Below are 22,420 nucleotides of genomic sequence, written 5' to 3'. Positions count from 1 at the left end.
AGTCATAGAGAGGAAGAGATGAGTAGACGCACACGAAACTTAAAACAAGAACTTAAAGAATGCAATGCAGTTCAAATGATTTTTAGAATGTACCTTTTCAATATACATGCACACACATTTTATAATAAACCTCCATCTCCTTCACTTTCCCAAATACATCACCTCTCTCTCTCCCTCTCCCTCTCTCTCCCTCTTTCTCTCTCTCTCTCTCTCACACACACACATTTCTCCCTCCTCATAGCTATTTCTGTCTCGTCTGAGAATGTTAGCTACATCTTCGGCTCCTCATCTCAGAATGCAGACTCCAGTTGCGTTTCACTGATGTCAGTGGTGTGGACGTTGTTTTGCTGAACGAGCTTGCACTTCAGTGGCTTTTGCTCCCTAGGGCAGCGAATGTTCTTCGCTCCCCCCACTCTCACAGTGCAAGGTTGCAAGGTCCCACTGTAGCCAGGAGGTTGTGACCAGCATACATAATGCACAGTCTTTGCAAAGAAAGTAATACATGCACCAAAAAAATGCACTTAAAAATAACACTACAAAATGCCCTCACACATTGTTGGAACACCAGGGAGGCATTCATGAGTGTAAATAACGTCACACACTGAGAACTGGGGGAAGTGTGTAGGAGGGAGAGAGAGAGAGAGAAAGAGTGTGTTGATGGGCCTCGGACGGTCGACAGAGAGTGTGTCCTCTGCGGAAACGCACTCGTCGGAGCCTCCAGGACACAGTTCTGTGGTAAGATCGGCCGGCGTGTATTCTTGCCGGACAAGGGGGAGCGCGGGGGTGTCCACGGTGACGCATGGGGTGTGTGGTGGTGTTTTATTGCGCCCAGCGATTATGGGAAAAGGCTAGGCGATTATGGGAAAAGGCTCGGCGATTATGGGAAAAGGCTTGTGTGGGTCAGCGTAGTCTTCATTCCCTGGAGACAGTGTATAGTTTTGGGACTGGGACATGCGTTTTAAGGAGGCAGATGGAAGAGGCGGAGGATGAAAATGACTCATATCGGCCTAAAATGCTATCTTTCCAAGCAACCACAAACATGCCGTTTACACACTTGATTTTTTTTTTTTTTGTTGTGTGCGCGGCAGCACACACTCTGCCGGGGAAGAGAAAGAGTCATCAGTCAGTGTGGCTCTCAGGCTGTAGTGTGTGTGTGCAGCTCTGACAGACAGTCTTTTAAAACGGAGCTCTCCCAGTGCCTGTGGAGGGACTGGGCCCTTTTCTGCCTCTCATTTCAGCATGTCTTGGGCTGATAAGGAGTCTCAAAGGGAGGAATGGCTCTGTCATGTTCTCAGTGGGAGAGTCGACTGGTAATTACAAGTGACTGTCTGTGGAATCAAATCCAGTTTTTAAAAGCAAGAAAAAAAATCTCTCTCTTTCTCGATGTGTCTGTGTGTGTGTGTGTGTGTGTGTGTGTGTGTGTGTGTGTGTGTGTGTGCCTCTCTGTGCATGTTTGTATGTGTGTATTGCTTCAATCAGGATATATGAGACAGCATATGATGTTGGTTATGTTTTGTAGTCTTAGAATTTAAAGCCTCCCTGTGTCGATGCCTCTAAGCACGAAGCAGATGCCATGTTTTACAGGACAGAAACTCTAAGCTGATGTAGCCGTAGAGATATGATGTTTTCTCCCATTTCTTCCTTCTTTCTCTACCATCCTCTTCTCTATCTCTCCCTCTGCTTTTATCTCTCTCTCCCTCCCTCTCTCTTTCTCTCTATCTCTGCATGTGTGTATCAGTCAGTTGTTACCCACTGAAGCTTGCCATTTAATTAAGTGGAGGCAGAGCAGCATAATTAATAAGCTTTAATTCACAGGGCATCAGACCGGCCCAAGCCAGTCCACTCCAGGAATGCAGCACAGGTGCTGAGGTGGTACTGAGTCAGAGTGGTATAGGGCAATTCCATGGAAAATTAAATTTTTTGTAACATCCATAACGCCAATAAAATGTGATGGTATGATGTGAATGATTACATGAAATTTGAGCATTTGCTATTTTTGGCTGAAGAGTGTAAATGAGAAAAAATGCACAAAAAAATGAATGTTATCATTCACATCATACAAATGCCAAGGCGTTAACTGGCGTTATGGATGTGGCAAAAAGTCAATTTTCCGTGGAATTGCCATATTTCAGTGTCTGAAATGCACATATACCAAAAGAGTATATTGAATAGGCTATGCACAAAGAGTGTATGTGGAATATACCAAGAGTACTAAACATTTTAAAAGATATGAATTAAATACGGCATGTGATACTGTAAATATACATACTGTACATGCACACACACAGAGAACTCGCTGGAATCGTGCTTTTATATTGATTGCACACTTATACTTTGTTGTCAAGATTAATACCTTATATTATTACCCTATATAAAATAAGTTTTACTAAGGTGTGTATGATGGCCAATTATGTGCTTTATGACACCAAAGATCGAGACCTGATCAAAATGCATTGGATTTTTACTCTGCCCCTATAATCTCAAGGACCTTGTCATATAGCATGCCATCATGCTGTCATATATATAGACAGACTGACAAGATGACATGTTTAGAGTATGTCCCAGATCTCGCTCAAGCTTGAAGTTTAATTATTAAGTCAGTAGATCATGTGAGAGCATCCTCCATGTGGGGCACAGGAGTTCTTTTGAGGACAAATACCCTCTTAGCCTCAGCTGACTGTTCTCGGCACTCTTCAATTCTGAATAAGGGGTTTAAAAATAGAAGACTCTCCAGTCTCAGGGAAATCATTCATGTAATATATAAATATAAATATATATATTTTTTTTGATAGTATATTCAGGCTTTCAGACCATGTCTTGAAAGTAAAAGTGTGTAATACTTGCCAAGTTGCCATACTCAGTAGGTTTGAAATAGCAGTATAAAATGTACAGACTTTAGTGTTCATCTTTCAAACAATAGCAAAATTGCTAAATTAACCTTATGCTATGCCAAATTAAACTGCATGAAAATCTGTAATGTATCTCAAAATATGCCTCAATGTGAATGCCTGACAGTAACGATGGTCAATGTGATCTGTGTTGACAAATAAGCCATTTCTTTAATAAAATACAGTTTGTGTATCAACCATTTTGTGTTTTCTGCTTTCTGTTGATAATAACAAAACCCACCACCTAAGAAGAAGCTATTGTCTTTTTAAATAATTTCCCCAGAAAACCGAAGACAGTGTTGATATATTGTGGTAGTGATACAGGAGATATTAAGATCTAAAATATTCAGTACTACAAAACTTTTCGGAGCCTTCTGATACTGATTTATTCTGCAGAGGTGAAATGTAGCAAGGGGGTCCTTCAAAGTGACAGCTACCTTTGCTACTGTATAATTTATTACATATGAATGAATGTCTGTTCAACTTTTTGTTGCCAAAACGGGAGGACTCGGTTGGGCATGTGGACATGTTTTGCATGTAATGATATAGTCTGAACGATAAATGAATATAGGCCTAAACGACATTGACTTATAATTGTGCTGACATTGTCTTATAAGATGTTATTGAGATCAGCTCTATCTGAATGGCTGAACTACTGTACTCTATTCTGCACAAATATTTCTGACTTTACTCTGTTTCAACAATTTACAAATTCTCATGACCTTTACAGGTATTGACAATTAGTCAAATGACATGCACAATGGTACAATACAAAGTTAATGTCAAGGACTTGGCATTCACCAGTGCAGAATTGTTGTACTTGGACAGTATATGTTCATCACCCTTCCCCTTGCTCTAATTCTTAGGAGGTTTTTTATTACTTTTCTCTGGTATTTACAGAGTTGCCAGGTTTCCGCAGAAGAGGCGCTCCTGAGAACTCAAATAAAGGGTTGTCCTTCTGTTCCCATGGACACTAAGAGTAGCTCAGCTTGTGTTTATGTTTTGTTTATTTTTAAATAGATTTGGGAGGTGGTTCCTGATACATCAGCTACGTTGCATAATGACATATTATTTCATTTAGAAGCCTGTGGCCTCTCCTCAAATGCAATAATGTTTGCACAGCCTGTGTGTGCAATGACAAGAGAATCGGAGCACTTCACGAGGTGGACATCTGTGCAATTACTCTGGTGCTGATAATCCTTGTGTTTTATAGGCAAAAGAAATACACAGAAACAAGCAGGGATATTAAACTGCATTGTGTAGACTACTAATCCATGTCTGTGATAACTCAGCCCTAAAAACCTCCACTGACACTGTATAATAACAGAGCTATAAAAGTGCTCGTTTTAAGGATGAACTGTGTCTCCTAAGCCACTCTATGGCAAGCTTGAATGGTGTTCTGGATATGATCTCTGAAGGCCAGAGCCCCCATGATACATGTCAGGGGGGTATTCGGGTCCATCATCCCCCTCTCAGTAGGGACTGGAACCCAGGTGTGTGTCTGAGTTGTCATCGTTCTCTCGCCCAGTCCTCCAAGGCGTGTCCAGCACACTTCTTTTGCAGCGGCGAATGTCATTGTGGCAGCGAGCATCCGTCCAGCGTTCCGTTCCAAGCCATGCCTTCCGCTTGGAGCGCCGCACACACACACAGCAAATGACATGACGCAAATGACGCTGGTGTTACATCAAGGAAAACATCAAATCTTATGTTATGTACCTATTTGTTTAGCATCCGTCACCTATTTGGCAAGGATGACGACAAAGTGATATATCACATAAAAACCTCCCCCACTCTCCATCTCGCACTCCCCCCACCCCACACACACACACAAAAGCAAACCTCTTTTCCTTTTTAAAAAAAAATATGTTTTTTCCTTCCTCTGTTGATGGAGGGCATCTGTCTGTGAGAGACGCTGACGTGATGAGATCGGTCAGATTGGACAGCCACCACTTCAGAGACAAGCCCAAAGGGCAGAGCATTAGCATGCTTACCACTCCGGCTTGACACGGCATCCGCAAGCACCGTCCTTCAACGAGCGGAAGATTACTGCTTCTGAAAGGGGCAATCCATCAGCATCCAACTTAAGTCTCCCCACGCTTGTTCTTGCCACTCAACTCACCCCCATGCTGTAAACATGGATGGGTTTGGAAAGATCCCAAATGGCAAATAGTGCAAAATGTGCCAAATAAAATGTCTTTGTTGAAATGACTATGCTTTGTGTAGATGATGGATATCATGAGGCTTGCTTCTTTATCTTTCGTAGAATTTTTTTATGTGGTGACAAGGCGTATGATTTCACTGAAGCTATGCCATGATTTTCGAGGATTACACAAAAAAATGTGTGTTGCGACCCAATCCATTGACTGTGATAAATGTCAAGATCGTTCTTATTTAGTTGTCAGCCTCGATTTTCCCTCTCCAGTTTCCTTCTCCGTTCCCTCTTCTGTTCTCTCCGTGCATGAGTGTCTGACAATCCTCTCAGTTGCACGCATGTCATTTTGTTGTTTTATCATATCTCTGAGCAGCTTGTGAATAATTTAGTTTTTATGTTTCGTCAAAGGGGATTTTTTTTTTTTTTAATCCTTTTGGAGGCCTCCTTGGGGTTTGTAAGAGGAGCAAAGAGCAGTTGGGTCTGACGTGAATTAGAAGGGGGTGGGGGCTCGGATTAGGCTGGATTAGTGAGGAAGTTTGTCTGATGGCCACTGCGATTCTTCTTAGCAGGGAGTTGGTGTTGTTGCCCTTCGCCCTCGTCCGTCTTGTGGACGTACAGTGTCCCATTGGCAGTGGCAGTGACAGAGGAAGACAAGAAGAGAAAGACGAGGAGGGACATAAAACCCCAAAACAGAAAAAGTTGTGTAAAATGCAAATAAAAACAGAATGTGATATTATACAAGTCTTGTAAATTCATAATTAGCAGCAAAACAGACATAGACAACACATTAAATGTTGAAAATGACAATTTGGACTATTACATGGAAAATATATGTTCATTTTGAATTTGATACCAGCAACATGTTTCAAAAAAGTTGGGACAAGGAATCTTTACCACTGTGCTGCTTCACCTCTTCATTTAACACAATGTTGTACATGCTTAGGAACTGAGGAGAACAGTTGCTAGAGTTTTAAGAATGAAATGTTGTCCCATTACTGTCTAACCAAAGGACCAATTTTGGCTGTTACAATTTTGCCTGCAGGTTTTGAATTGAGTATCAAACTGTGCACATAGACAATGGTTATCAGAGGTTTTCCTGAGCCCATACAATGGTTTGGAAACAGGTCTGGTGTTGATGCAGTGCCATCTGAGGTCCAAAAGACCATGGCCATCCAATGTGTTTTTTAGCTCTTGTTTGCAAAGATTTCTCTGCTGAACGTTTTAATAATATTATGTCCTGTAGATAATGAACTCCCCAAATACTTCACAATTTCATATTAAGAAGCATTAAAATAGCATTGTTTCATCATTTGTGCACACAGGTTTACACAGAGTGATGAATACCCCTACATCTTTACTTCTAGAGACCCTGCCTCTCTGGGATGCTCTTTTTCATACCCAATCATGTTGCCAGTTACCCTAATTAGTTGTCAAACATTCCTCCTTTTGTTATCTTTGTCCTTACACAACTTCTCCAGCATTTTGTTATCCCCGTCCCAACTTTTTTTGAAACATGTTGCTGGTATCAAATTCAAAATTTAATATGTTGTGTCCTTTTTGCAATTTTGATATTTTTTTCCATCGTCTCCCTCTCGGTAGCGAGTGCATGTGGTGACGCATCCATGGAGACTGGAACCCAGGTGTGTGTCTGAGTTGTCGTTGTTCTCTCGCCGAGTCCTCCAAGGCGTGTCCAGCACACTTCTTTTGCAGCGGCGAATGTCATTGTGGCAGCGAGCATCCGTCCAGCGTTCCGTTCCAAGCCATGCCTTCCGCTTGGAGCGCCGCACACACAGCAAATGACGTGACGCAAATGACGCTGGTGTTACATCAAGGAAAACATCAAATCTTATGTTATGTACCTATTTGTTTAGCATCCGTCACCTATTTGGCAAGGATGACTACAAAGGATGATGGCAATTTTGAGATTTACAGATTATTACATTCTCTTTTTATTCACATTTTACACAATGTCCCAACTTTTTCTGTTTTGGGATTGTACGTATATGGCACAAACAATAGATCTCTCCGGAATAAGTCCCGCCTCCGAAACATCCGGATCCACCCAACTTCCGGTTGTCTATGGGAAATATGGGAGCAGCCAGAAGCCGCGATGTGAAATGGCCCTCGTCAGTACTATAGGCAGTCTCGTAGAGGGGAGCTTAGTGATTGGCTCTCGTAGAGGGGAGCCTACAGTAGTAATCGGAAACATCTCAGGCTAGCTGGAACAGTAGACAGCAGCAGTATCAATATGAGCATATGGTGTTTCATATGTATCAGTCAATATGCGTTGGGGCTGATGCACGTTCGCTTCGGTGAAGACGCTTCCCAGTCATTTAAATAATTAAACTGCCATGGCAATTTCATGTGAGCCATTAAAAATGCATTAGTGCTAGTACCATAAAAGTTGTTTATCATACATATTTAATGATTCTGAATTACAATTGAAACACTTGGCTGCTCTTTCATCACAGATTGGGTTTAAATGGAGTTCAGGCGGCAATGGACTCTAGGCCACATGTGGCCAGAATATGGTGCATAAATATAGTAACGCCCTATTTGGGTAAATAAAACCTAAGAATAGTCTTCTCCCAAATCTGTGTTTTGTTTTGTGCAGACATTTTGCCTGACATACACCTGTCCAATAAAAACGCTTTGTTTATTAGTGCTAAAGAGTAGTCGTGAGAGCCTGTGGTGTGATGTTTAGCTCCGAGCTGTCTTTGCAGTGACTGGTTACGCATGTCTAATTTGAGGAAATGATTTCCACAGGGCTTTAATCAAGTCATTAACCTCAACGTCTTGACAAAACAAAACAAAAAAGCTCTCCAGGAACCAGCAGTGATTGATTCTTCCTGACACAGTATAGATTTGACTTCCATGACTTCTGAAAACTGAAGTTTTAAAAAAAAAAACTTCTTCCATCTCTTTCTTTATGTCGCAATTTCAGCGCCAATTAAAAATAGAGGTAAAGGGGAAAAAAGACAAAAGGTGTTGCTTTGTGGTCAGTGGCGAAGCTCCTGTCATACCCTCTGTCCCATAGTCCTCTGTGGCAGATTCCTTGCTCAACCCGAGATGCCCCCAGCGGTCCCTCACCGAAGACACTAAATTCCCAGAGCCCTTACAGTAGATGTGCGCCCCGGTATAGCTGGTTTGATTCTACAGCTTCCATAATTCTACCTCTCCTTATTATCTCTTGCCCAGCATCAGACCCACTTAGTGTCAGGTTGCTAGGCAAAACAAACACACAAAAATGGGGGTCCTTTAGGGGAGGTATTAGCAGAGCACACATTTTTCTTTTTTTTCCCACATTTTCCTGGCATTTATTTTATCTTTTTTTCTCTTCACACAGTGAGGTTTAAAGAAAATGGTCCAGTGATCCGTGGCTAATAATGTGGATTCGACCAACACTGTGGAGAGGAGATCTGTGTCACTGTCAGATGGCAAATGTATCGTCAAAGATCCTTGATTACTAGCAAGATAGAGCAACGTAATTCGTTACTATGGGAGCAAAACGGGACAGTTCCGGTCTGCATAAGTGGGAGTGTCACCTTACATCACTAAATAAACTTTCTCTCTTAATAAGCAATAAGAACAGATAAACCTTATTGTGTTCACAGTATTATTGTCTATAATCATGTATGATACCAATGAATCATTCTTTAGGACATGATATGAATAATTTAATTAGTCATGTGAACCGAGCTAGCTAGCTAGCTAACGCTAGCTTAAAATGCTATACAAGTGGATGGGAGTAGCTATGGCAATACAGCTATGCGCTAACAAGTGACTAGTAGTTGAAGGACTTAAGCTTAAACTTAATATACTGTTGCAAATTCACTTGAGTATAAACTATTCACTTTAACTAATGTAAGTAATGTTATTCAGCTAGTTGTCATTTCAAAGAAATTACACTTCTCCGTTTAAAATTTTACCTTAGCTAAGAGGATAGCTAGCATGCTAACAACCGGACAGTAACTGGCAGCAGCATGGTCTGATATTAAGTTATTTTATCACAAATCCGAACGCTAAAAAATTGCACTTTTAGGCTTGAAATGATCCCAAACACTTACAGATTATGACAAAAATTTCCAAAAAACCCTCAACAAATCCAGAAAGACATAATGACCAATTTATTGGTAAAATTCCACAAGTCTCCATTGACATTAGTGCAGCGAGGGTTTACTCTGGTCTGCATAAAGGGGGATTTTCCCCCCTCCCCCTTGCAATAATCGAACGCGGAAATTGTCGAACGTTTGCGCCTCTCGCTCCGCTTTAACCCTCTCTGGTATCGTCGTTAATCTTTTCTGTCAAGCTGGGAACATGGGAGACTGAAAAGACCACTGGAAGAAGACACACACAAACACAAACAAGCACACTCACACACACAAACACAAACAAGCACACTCACACACACAAACACAAACAAGCACACTCACACACACATTTATTCAGCTGAAGCTTATAGACACATTCGTCCACAGAGTCAAAGTCCATCAATGAAGATATTTGAATGAAGATATTTCTGTTGGTTTGATAGTAAGACTCGATTGCACACAATATCCTTGATTACTGATGAGGTGGTTGATTTGTCTGTGAGAAATCCTCCCCGGAGGTAGCAGCACTAAACAGAACTACATTGCACTTGGACATCTGCACCACATTTAGTGTTTCTACAGCACAACTCTGACAACCCACATTTCAACATCGTACAATTTAAATTATTAAACGGAAGCATCCTTGAATATTTCGCATCAATGTCTTGTTCACCAAGGATGCAAAAGAGTTGGGAAAAAAAAAGACTCCATTACAATTACAATCAATTACACATCTGAACATGATCATCAAAATCCTAATGATCACCATCGCAGCAATAGATCCTCCTACACACAAATATCAAAGGTACTATTCCACTCCCTAACTCCCCATTACAGCTTTGTATGGTAGCCTGGCCAACTGTTTAATGGTGTTGGATGGTTTTTTCCACCTGAAGTAATGGAAAAAGATGATGGCACGGACAACAGAGAGTAATGCAAAGAAGGTGATGCTCTCGGTGGTGGTGGGGGAAGATGGGGGAACAATCGCAAGACAGCCTGTTGAATAACAGACCACCTGGCTGCTTGTTTTGGAAAAAAAAGAAAATGGCTCCCATGAATTTAATAATGACCGACAAGCAGCTCATGTACAAGGCAGAAGGCAGATAACATGGTCATCTTGGGACAAAATAGCCAATGAAAGGTTAATCTGGAGTCATCTTAATTAAATCCGCCCACCTCCATCCCCACTTCATTGGTGAAATTGTGGTATTTTAGAAATGCATGGAATGAGAAATTGGTTGCTGCTTCTGTTCATTTCTGTTCCCTTCAGTGCAGCACAAATGACCGTAATCAAGGAGAATGGACATGATCTGCAAGTTAAATGGCAAAGCTATGACTTGCATGTTAACATGATGTTCATGATGGCTCACGACAAGGCTTTACGACCCAATAGGGATGCACACATACACAAACAGCTGATTACATTTTGCAGATGACTTTTCATATCTCTCGGTATGCTATGTTGTGCCTGCTGTGAAAAAACATTCTACAGAAATCAAACATCCACATTAAGGTCCCTTGTGAAGTATTTATATAAAAAATGAACAAACAAAAATAAGGACTCTAGCCGAGGTCACGGATGGACTGTCTGACTTGTTTGTACACAACTGTGGCTCTGATTATGCCAGGGCTTCTGCTTGCTGTGCTTGTCAGACCTTATAGCCTCCCGTCAATGTGATACTTGTTTCCGAATCAGGGGGATTATCCTCTGCAAAGTACCATCAGCAACAAGATCCAAGTCACCAAGAGCCGCCAGGAGTTGTTTGTTTCTCCCTCCTCTTCTTGGAATAGTATTCCGAAATCTGTGGCTAGCCAGAGCATGGCTTGGCCGAAAACTAGGTCATGTTACGCTCACTGGAAATGTCCTCCGTCCCCTCAGAGTGTGCAGAATGGATGGAGTGAGGGTGCACTGGCAGAAGGGGAGAGGGGGCAGGCGGGTCGTTGTGGTGGTGGTTGTTGTTGTTGTTGTTGTTGTTGTTGTTGTTGTTGTTGTTGTTGTTGTTGTGGTGGTGATGGTGGAGGCGGCGTGGATAGCAGCTGGACCTTCAGGTCTTGTTCAGGCTGGCCGCCTCCACCCATCTGTTGTGGTGGTTGTTGTTGTTGTTGTGGTGGTGATGGTGGAGGCGGCGTGGATAGCAGCTGGACCTTCAGGTCTTGTTCAGGCTGGCCGTCTCCACCCCTCCGTTGCCAGGGCAGAGCCTCTGACAGCCCAGGAGGATAGCGAAGGCCTTGCGGAAGTCGGCGTTGAAGGCGTAGATGATGGGGTTGAGTGAGGAGTTGGCCCAGCCGAACCACACAAAGATGTCGAAGGTGGTCGAGCTGATGCAGGGAAAGTCCATCCGTCCACCTCTGCCGCCGCCTCCTCCACTGCCTGCCTCGCGCTGGCAGAAGGGCACCATGCAGTTCAGGACGAAGAAGGGCAACCAGCAGCACACAAACACCCCCATGATGATGGAGAGGGTCTTGAGGACCTTGGTCTCGCGCTTGAACGAGAGCTTGAGGGAGCTCTCGGACTCGGCCGTGGAGTTGCCACCCATGCTGTTGTGGCGGTTCTTGGCACTCTCGGCGGCGCGCTCAAGCGCCGAGATGCGGCGGATCTGCTTCTGGGCGATGCGGTAGATCTGCGTGTACGTGGCGATCATGATGGCCACGGGGATGTAGAAGCTGATCAGCGATGAGGAGATGGCGTACGTCCGATTGAGGCTGGAGTCACAGTTCACCCCTGCCAGAGGCCTCCCGAGGGAGCCATTGGCCGCTGCCGCCGCCTCGGACATGGAGCCTGCAGGGGACTGGTCCCTCTGCAGTTGATGATGGGGATGCTGAGCCGCCTTGTGCCAGTTGAGCTGGACGGGGATGAAGGAAATGAGGACAGACAGCGTCCAGGCGGCACTGATCATAATGAAGGCCACACGCGGGGTCATCTTCCTCTCGTAGCGGAAAGGGCTGGAGATGGCCCAGTAGCGATCCACGCTGATGACGCACAGATTCAAGATGGATGCCGTGGAGCACATGATGTCAAAGGCCACCCACACGTCGCAGAAGGCGCCGAACGGCCAGAAGCCTGCGATCTCCGTCACGGCCTTCCATGGCATCACGAGCACAGCCACTAGCAGGTCCGACACGGCCAGCGAGATGACAAAGAAGTTGGTGACCTTGGAGCGGAGGTGGCGGAATTTGGTGACGGCGGCACACACCAAAGTGTTGCCCAGCAGTGTGGACAGTATGAGCAGGGACAGGAAGCATCCAGTCAGGACGCGCGTGGAAGGGTCAGCTTCCAGATACCCACTGTCCACCACAGTCGTCAGATTCATATCCATCTTCTTATGGTTGTGAGGCAAGATATCAGCTCATTGTGAAAAGTAGATTTCCTCTGAAAAAATGACAATAGGAAGGGACAGCTGTTTTTGTTTTTTTGTTTTTTCTCAGGGACTATCTTGTCAAAAAAGTGCTCAGGATCATTATTGTCTCTTATACAGTATCTAAGTGGTTCAGTATTTAACAGGTAAAGGGAAGATAAATGGGATTGTTAATGCAATTATACAAATCAATCAGTATCATTAATCAGCTGCTAACCGGAAGATACATTTAAAGTCTTGAATTTACTCAACAAGAGTACAACAATGATAAAACATATCACTCACAGCCTCAGTCCAATTAGTAGACAAATTAAATATCCACATTAAAATTATGTGTAGAATATCTAGAGTGCAAGCCTGCGAAGTTGTATGTGTCATAATATTGCATTGATCAAAATCATGGTACTTGGTATTACATTTATCATTGTCCATTAAACATCATTCTCTTAGGTTAGATCTCAAGATACTCACGCCTCCATATAATGGACGATGTAATGTCATTCTTGGACAGCGCCATAAAGATTTCCACAGTGTCCTCGGTTGAAACGCATTTTCCGTGATATGATTACTTTCCTCCGTTGGATTTAGTCTTGGCTACATCGGGAAGACACGTTTAAAGTCCGCTCAGTTGAAATGTCAAAAGGGCTATACTGGTTGAGTGAAAGCCCTCTAGCCTCCCAGAGTGAAAATCTTTTGAGAGCGGCGAAAGAGAGCTGTGGTAAATTGACTAATACGTGCGTAATGACCCCCGTGATGCGTGCAGTTTTTTGGAGTTGAACGAACTGTTGCAGGGATTAAATGTTTCGGATCCTTCCAACGTGCTCTACAGATGTACAACACCGTTTCACTTAGATTCAGATGAGTCCCAAAGAGCGCATCACTTGCACAGTCATGAACTGATGTCTGTCGCCCCCCCTGCACAAGCATTAACTTATTGTTGTGGTCTTAGGTAAACTCCTCCCCATATGGTCTTGAGTGCATGAATGTTCGTTCTCAACGGCAGCGTGTAGGTGAAGAGCAAGGCATGCGAGAGCGTTCCCTCATCTTCAAAGTTGGTCGGTTGTTTAGGTCACTAGCTACTGAATGTATTCAATGAACGCTGAAATTGTGGACGAGACGATTGAGTAATGTTGTATATTTTAATTGAATTGATCGTCAGATGTCATTTATCCTTTAAGGTCAGAATTGCATCGAATAGCTTATTCTTTTGATGTTATTTCAAGTCATTAGACTTTTTTTGAGAGTGGGGCCATCTAATGGCTATTGGGGATATTAGAGGCTTCAGCAATGGTGCGTAAAGCTGGTAACAAGTTTCCTCCGCGCAGATAACCTATTAAGGGACTTCTGTGCGCTTGATTTTATTGAGAGCATGTATTAGCTTTGTTTCGATTCGACACACTTTTTAAACGTGGACGTTATCCTGGTGGGAAGCTACAGGACAGAGAAGCAACCAACCAAATAACCTTTTTTGATCTAGAGGACTGCGTTTGTTGTTACTGTCCAAATGTAATTCAATTTATTTGTAACTGTAATTGCATTGTAATGCAATTTTGTAATAATGTAAAAATGGTACAATAATAGAAAACTGAAAAGGTGTTAATGTAATTATCACGTCGTCGATGGCGACATGGCCTTGCTTGCTTGTCCAGTTTTGCCTCGGTGCTGCACCTGTGATGTAAATAATTGCACAATTGAAAAGGCCTAATGATTCAGGAGTTTGCTTCGCTGTTCTTATGGAGGGAAATGAGTCTGCCAGGATCGAAAGAGGCAGCGGAGCGACAACGCACTTCATCCTCTGTGTGAGAGTGCCGTCTGTTTACATATAACTTATGAATGATGTTCACGTCTCCTTCAAAGTCATCAAAGGAAAATTTTCGTCGGGATGGAAATAAATGTTTGATTTCCCCAATGGATTCTGTCATATTTTGTTAAGGAAAACAAATAACATTTCCGCCTAAATGGGGAAAGGCTTTGTATGCACACAGAGGCTAGAATAATCATTTTTCACCTGGAGAATAATTAAATTAGGCTTGTGTTGTAGTGCACATTTAAGTGTACCATGGCTGTTTTTTTATGCCTGCAACATTTACTTTTTTTTATGCAATCATAAAATGTGTGATTGTGCCATGCAGGCAAATACCAACCACTGCTGCAGATGTTTGACTTGTAGGCTTACATACCCAGCAAGTGATAAAATTGCCATGAGGGGTCTCATGGTGTTACATAATTATCATCACTATGGGTTCTTAGTCACCTCCTAGTCATTTGGAGTACTTTGCAAGACATAAAGGGCACATGCTAGAATGCATTGAAGTGTGTCAAGAACTCCTGATGGCAAAAATAATTTAAGAATAAATCATATAAAGTCAGACCTGTTGTGATTGTGATTTCAGTCCGAACCCTCACCAATGCTGTCTGATGCACCATTTATTTACCACGCTGAATTTGGTCTATAGATGGTGGATAGGACCAGATAAAAATGGTGGCTGGATGACCGATATTATGTCCACACAGCAAGAGACCACATAACAGAGGTCAGCAAGAAAGCTGAGGACATCACGGTCAGCAAATAAAAGGCAGTGTGTTCTGATGGCAGCCCCAAGGCCATGCACATCCCCCCCTATGATCCTTCAGCATGCCACTGAACTAGTCTTAAAGCCCATTATACTGCTATAAATAGGTGACTAATTAGATATGGGCAGAATGCATTCATGAACTTATGAAGCCATTTTTCTTCATTTCTCTTGTAGCCATGTTCTTTGGTGCTGTAATTGGGGTTTTATTAAAGCTGGATCATGATGGTAGAACAATACAGGGATAACAAAATAACAAATGCACAGTTCCATAAACATAAAGAAATAAACATGAACCAGTCTTTTCTCCATTTACACTTTAGTCGTGCAATTTTTTAAGTGTAATTTCCTGAGGAAAATTAGGTGTTTTACATGATCATATTGTAGAACAACACAGGGATAATTTTATAAAAAAGATCAACAAATACACACACAGAAAAAAACAATGTTATTAAATTTAAAGAATAGGATAGGTTATAAGTCACATGGTAAGGACAGCACTGACAGACAGCCGTGGCATTAGTGCTGTTACAGTACCTGTGGCTAAATGGTAAAAGCACACCTGCCCTGGCATGGGATATAATGAGGTTATAGGCTCTCTATAGTGCTGTTACAGTACCTGTGGCTAAATGGTAAAAGCACACCTGCCCTGGCATGGGATATAATGAGGTTATAGGCTCTCTATAGGAGAAAAGACGTAGGCTATTGTCTTCCTTAAAGGAACCAACCGTATGTAAGATTGTGGCCAAAGCTACTAGATAGATAGATAGATAGATAGATACTTTTTATTGATCCCCAGGGGAAATTCAAGGTCTCAGCAGCATACAGACAACACAAACACATTCTTTAACAGCAGAAAGAGTAATTAAAGTATATAATATACAACTAAGCAATAAGGACAGTAGAAGAAAAAGAATATGCTAAATATACTAAAATACAAATTATACTAACTAACACTTAATCTAAATCAATTCTAAAAACAGTATCCACATAGTGGTGATTAATCAATCAGAGGCGCTTGCAATGACTGAGGCAGGGACTGAGCCTGTGATTCTCTGTGCATAGTAAGGTATGGTAAGGTGTTCTAAGGTGCTCTGTGTGAATGAGTGTCATAGTGGTAGTGCAATGGTGATAGTGGTCATGGTGATAGTGCAAATGAGTAAGTCCAACAGTGCAACAATGCAGAAATAAAGTAAAGTCTATATAGCTATATATTTAACTATTTAAAGAAAATGTATAAGTGTGGCCACAGTTCGGCTGTGGCATGGCATGGAGGGAGGGGTTATGCATATGTGCTAATGTGCTAATATAGCACGCAAACAGTGAGGCATAAAGACAGTGGTACAAGTGGCTAGTGGACAGACAGTATCCAAACATGGAGGGGGTGAAGAGGCAAACAGACTATGCAGAGAAGTCTATCTCTCCTCTTCCCTTAAGTGAGGCATTGAACAGTTCAATGGCCCTGGGGACAAATGACTTTCTCAGTCTGTCAGTTGTGCAAGGCAGTGAGCGAAGTCTCCAGCTGATCAGGCTCTTCTGCTTAACAATAGTGCTGTGGAGTGGGTGACACTCATTGTCCAAGATATTGATCAGTTTGTTCAGGGTCCTTTTGTCAGATAGTGAAGTGATGCACTCCAGTTCAGCTCCCACTACAGAGCCAGCTTTCCTTACCAGCCTGTCAATTCTCCCCGCATCCTTCTTCCTTGTGCTTCCTCCCCAACATACTACTGCATAGAAGAGGACAATGGCAACAACAGACTGGTAGAACATCCTGAGGAGCTTACTGCACACATTGAAGGACCGCAGCCTCCTCAGGATGTACAGCCTGCTCTGCCCTTTCTTGTAGAGTGCATCAGTGTTGGCTGACCAGTCTAGTTTATTGTCCAGGTGGAGACCCAGATACTTGTAGGTGCTAACCACCTCTACATTGACCCCATCAATGTGGACTGGTAGGAGAGTGGGCTTAGACCTGCGGAAATCCACCACCATCTCCTTGGTCTTTGAAGTGTTAAATTGAAGATGATTGAGTTTGCACCATTGCACAAAGTCCTCCACCAGGCTCCTGTACTCCTCCTCCTGCCCGTTCCTGATACACCCCACAATTGCAGTATCATCAGAAAACTTCTGCATGTGGCATGACTCGGTGTTGTAGCAGAAGTCAGATGTGTATAGGGTGAACAGGACTGGAGAGCACAGTTCCCTGTGGCTCCCGTGCTGCAGATCACAGTGTCAGAGAGACAGTTCTTCAGTCTGACGAACTGTGGTCGCTCGGTCAGGTAATCTGTAATCCAGGTTACCAGGTGAGCGTCCACACCCATCTGCAAGAGCTTGTCTCCCAATCTGAGGGGCTGGATGGTGTTAAAAGCACTTGAGAAATCAAAGAACATGATTCTCACAGCACTTTTCCCCTTGTCTAGGTGGGAATGTGTCCTGTGTAGAAGATAAGTGATGGCATCGTCCACGTCCACTTTCTCCTGGTATGCAAACTGTAACAGGTCTAGTGCATGGCGTACCTGGGGTCTGAGCATACCTAAGACCAGTCGCTCCATTGTCTTCATCACATGTGATGTAAGAGCGACAGGTCTGTAGTCATTAAGCTCACTAGGGTGTGGCTTCTTAGGGACAGGGGTAAGACATGATGTCTTCCACAGTGTTGGAACTTGTCCAAGGCGTAGGCTCAAATTGTGCTGTGTGGCTCCCCCAGTTCAGCAGCACAGGCCTTGAGTAGCCTTGGACACAGTCTGTCAGGCCCCGCTGCTTTATTGCTGCGCAATTTCTTTAGTTGGACTGTCACTTGATCTGTAATGGTGATGGGTGTAAGGGGAGGGGCGGGGGAGGGGTGTATCTGGGATCTGTGTGTCTGATGGCTGTTGACTGAGGTCGTTGTCACCTCATTGTTCGTGATCGCCATGTGGGGGAGGGGTGCAAAATCCAGTGATGGTGGGGGGCAATGATAGCCTGTGATGATGGAGGTGAGTGTTGCGCTGGTATTGAGGGGGTGGGGGGGGCAGGGGCTGGGGATGGTGGACAGACCACCGCCATTGGAGCTGGAGCAGGGCAGTCAAACCTGTTGTAAAAGTGGTTCAACTGGTTCGCCCTGTCCAGGTCCCCCTCCACAGAGCTGCTGTTTTTCTTCAGGCCAGTGATAACCTTCATGCAGTCCCATGTCTCCTTCAAGTTGTTTTCCTGCAGCTTCTGTTCCACCTTCTTTCTGTAATCCTCCTTAGCTTCCTTCAGCTTGAATACTCGATACTGCAATCACTTTCAAATTACTGTATAGCGGTGTATCCCCTCCCCCTCCCCCCGGACTGGCAAAGCTGGCAACCCAGATGCCGAAACACTACTGACTTCGTGGTTAGTAGATAGGTGGAGGGTGGCGCATCAGGCCAAAACACAGCATGACAACATCAACATCAGTTGAGGGCTGCAACTTCACTTTTTAAATGACAATATCCTGGCCGGACTACTGTTGTCAGTGATATAAGTATTTGAAATGTACATGATTTCTTAATGTCTAGTGACATATCAGGGCCATTTTATGATTAATTGAAATACATTTCTTACATACGGTTCCTTTAAGATTGTTGCCACATGTGTGTCATTGAGAAAGCCCTTGGCATTTGGATAAGGCTCCAATAATGCACTTGTGTTGGATTTACACCACCAGTTATTATCCATAGCAGGGTCAATACATTGTAGTCTCCTGTTGATTGCTTCCGGACATGCAAAGCAGCATGCAGTGCTCCTTAATAAGCAGGAAGTGATCAATGATGGTGTCTCAGTTTCATAAGAGTGGATTATACAACAAGAAGACCCTTCATGGGGGGGTTGTAATTCAACAGAAGACAGTGGTTAGGGTTTGGGCACAGTTTTGTCCTTCTGAACAGTGCATCTCTCGCATGTTTTTCTGTTCATTTGTGTTTTTTGTTGTTGCCCCCTCTTTGTGGTTCTGTAGAACTACCGCACCACCGTGGCTGTTCCGATGATAAATGCAGTCACTTTAAAAGAAAGCATCAATGACACAACAGCCTGTGACAGGGTTCACAGACAGCCAGCAGCAGCTCATAAATCACTCCTTCAAAGCACACACACGCACGTCGCAGACTGACAGCTCTGGAGAGGAGGAGTGGCGGTCAGCTGCTGGAGAATTGTCTAACTTCTCTGGAATCCCTGTAATTAAATTTAATTATTATATAAATAATATATTACAGTATCACCATAATATGAATGTGTCTCAAGGCGCTATACAGACACCTTACCTGAAGCTGATATCCCGAGACCAAGTATTAAGGTGACTGGAGCCAGACAAAACGTACCGTGTAACAACCTCCACTCTTGGGGCCTATAGGGATAGGTGAGAAAAAGAGCCGGGTCTCACAATAGACGAGTCTTGCAAACAATCAACTCTACTTGTATACTGTATGTGCTCGTATGAGACCTTAATCAATTCAAAGTGTTTTGGTTCACTACCAGAGCCAGACTGAAAAAAATATTCCCTGGTACAGACGATTTCTGTATCAGGTGCAGTGTTTCCCATAGAATTGAATTCCATTTGTGGTGGTTGGTTTGCAGAATTAACTTGAATACAACAGTTTTTAACAAATTAGCACAGCGTGGTTATGATGCTAACCAGATTTAAGCACAATTTAGTACGACCTGGAAAGTCATTGTGTGGTGGTCAATGTTGATATTGTGGTGGGCCATCACAAATAAGTCAATGTATGGGAAACATTGAGGTGTTCTCAATCCCCAGCAAACCATACACATGCTTTTTTCTCTTGCCCAAAGCTACACTATTTCTGGACATCTTTTTTAAACATTTCTCTAACTCCATGTCCCTTGATTGTTATCTTAGGTGTGTCTCCGGTTAGGAAAATGTACCAACTACCAAGCTGACCTTATCACATTTGCTGCCAAACGTCAAATATTGTTAAATTGCAAGAGCCCTAATCCGCCAGGCACAAATTCTTGGTTAAAAGATGTAATGTCCTGCATCTAGACTGTCAGAGGATCCTTGATAAAAAATTTCACAAAACGTGGGACCCTCTTCTATCTTACATGAGCCATCTATCCTCAATTGACACTTAATTAAGCAAGTGCCCACCCCCACCCCTTACATTATTATTTAATTTATTTATCTTTTTGTGTCAACGATTGAAGAGACACTGAAAGAGCGGGGTGCACAAAACTTGTTGGCATGTAGCCCCACAAGGATGACATGGAACCATTGTTTTTCATTTTGATCCGTCGCCCCGAAAGGAGGGTAGGGCGGACACAGTTTTCTGTGAATATGTCGAGAACAGGGATGTAGTGGAGGCTAAACGCAATTTATCCACCAATGAAATGTCAGAAATAGAGTTTATCCACCTCTCAAAAGACTTTATTCACCAATAGGCAATTGCACTTTTAACATTCAAAAATCACACTGTATTATCCACATTCACAATATGTATAGTCATCAACCATTTCATACAATTGTTCTAAACATTGGACAATAACCTCCACCATCATCAAACGTGTTCTGAATGCCTTTTTTAAAAATCCAAAACCGCATGGCACAGTCCACCTCACCGAGATCACAGAATTCATGGTTTATCCACCTCTTATTTTACCACTACATTCCTGGTTGAGAAAAATATGGCCTAGGAGAACCACATTTTTTAGTATGTTGGTCTATATATGTATGTATATATATATGTGTACTTTTAGTGATTGTACACTACACACACACATACACACACAGTAGACATGTAGGCATGCGTACGCACGCACGCACATACACACGCAGGCACACACACACATAAAAACAAACACATACACACAGGCATGCACAAACACACCTACACACACACACATAAACACACCCACACACCAACACGCACACACACATAAAAACACACACATGCAGTAAAGCAGGCACACACACACACACACCCCATTAACCCCACACCAGTGGCGGCTGGTGGTTATAAAAATAGCGGAGGAAGGAAGGTGCGCTTGATTGGTGTTGGTGGCAAATGTGAACAATAAAGTAGTAAGTATAGTATAAGTATACATATATACTCTTTTGATCCTGTGAGGGAAATTTGGTCTCTGCATTTATCCCAATCCGTGAATTAGTGAAACACACTCAGCACACAGTGAACACACAGTGAGGTGAAGCACACACTAATCCCGGCGCAGTGAGCTGCCTGCAACAACAGCGGCGCTCGGGGAGCAGTGAGGGGTTAGGTGCCTTGCTCAAGGGCACTTCAGCCATGCCTACTGGTCGGGCTTAAAACCGGCAAACCTCCGGTTACAAGTCCGAAGCGCTAACCAGTAGGTCACGGCTGCCCTCAGGCCCAAGGCCCGCTGAATTCAAGAATGTTTTCAGTTTTATGCGACGAGATGGGCAGTGAGCACCGACAATTGCTGCTCCATCCGGAGGTCTGGTGGCTGTCAAGAGGGAAGGTGCTTGCACGGCTTTACGAGTTGCACGATGAGGTGAGGCTGTTTCTTCTTGACACCAAGTTCGACCGATTCAATGATGCAGACTGGCTTGCCAAGACTTGCCATATTTGTCTGACATTTTTGAGCACTTGAATGAACTGAAGTCGGTTACTTTGTTTCACATGCAAAGTTGAAGCAGCAATCAAGAAGATGGGGATGTGGGCGAGGCGCATGGAGGAGGCAAACTATGACTCATTTCCAAATCTTTCTGATTTTTTAGACAGCTGACACACATCTTTCAAGTTCTGTGCAAGATGATATCAGACAGCACCTGCACCTGCTGAAAACTCAGCTACGGATTTATTTTCCAACCCCCGACACCACAGCGAACTGGATTAGAAATCCGTTTGCCACTCTGGGGGTCGTTTCTAGAAAAGTTAGCAACGACGTTGCTCAACCACCATGGTATGACGCAACTTGCGACCAAACAACGACATTGTTACACCTGTTTCCAGAAAGCATCGTATCTGTGTCGCAATTCGCTACCTACGACGTTCGAACACTGTAGTTCCAACAACATTGTTGATGATGCAGCGTGTTAAGGAGAGTGGCAGTCACTGATCAGTAATAATTAGTAGCCGCTGTGGTGCATTGGATTAAAATGCCGGAGATGATGTACACTCAATGGTTGTATTTATTGCAGGAATGAATGGAGTTGTTGATGAATATTATTGTCTGAGTTTGTGTATATGTGAGTGTGTGTGTGGTTCTGGAAAAGAGACAAATACAGAAATACTTACTATTTACATCAATATAAACATCCACAGATTAATGCTTAAGGCTAACAGTGACACAGATATGAGCCTAGCAGCAACCTGATATAGGCTAGCAGCAAATCTTCTCCTACAGTGTGCAGCCTAGTGCACCACAT

The 22,420-nt window shown here is 43.3% G+C and overlaps 1 protein-coding gene across 1 annotated transcript; it reads right to left on the bottom strand.

Annotated features, from left to right (window-relative positions):
* Positions 1–9,245: 9,245 nt before the first annotated feature.
* drd1a (dopamine receptor D1a) lies at positions 9,246–13,501 on the bottom strand. The gene is made up of 2 exons (XM_048231573.1): positions 12,959–13,501; positions 9,246–12,501 (listed from the first exon to the last, which is right to left on the bottom strand). Exon 2 carries the CDS (start codon positions 12,446–12,448, stop codon positions 11,279–11,281), a length of 1,170 nt encoding a protein of 389 aa, XP_048087530.1. The 5' UTR covers positions 12,449–12,501; positions 12,959–13,501; the 3' UTR covers positions 9,246–11,278.
* Between the last annotated feature and the right edge of the window lie 8,919 nt (positions 13,502–22,420).

The sequence above is a fragment of the Alosa alosa genome, chromosome 21 (genome assembly GCF_017589495.1).
Source record: "Alosa alosa isolate M-15738 ecotype Scorff River chromosome 21, AALO_Geno_1.1, whole genome shotgun sequence".
Taxonomy (NCBI): Eukaryota; Metazoa; Chordata; class Actinopteri; order Clupeiformes; family Clupeidae; genus Alosa; species Alosa alosa.
The sequence above is the reverse complement of the archived record's forward strand: the minus strand, read 5'-3'. Positions and strand labels throughout refer to the sequence as shown.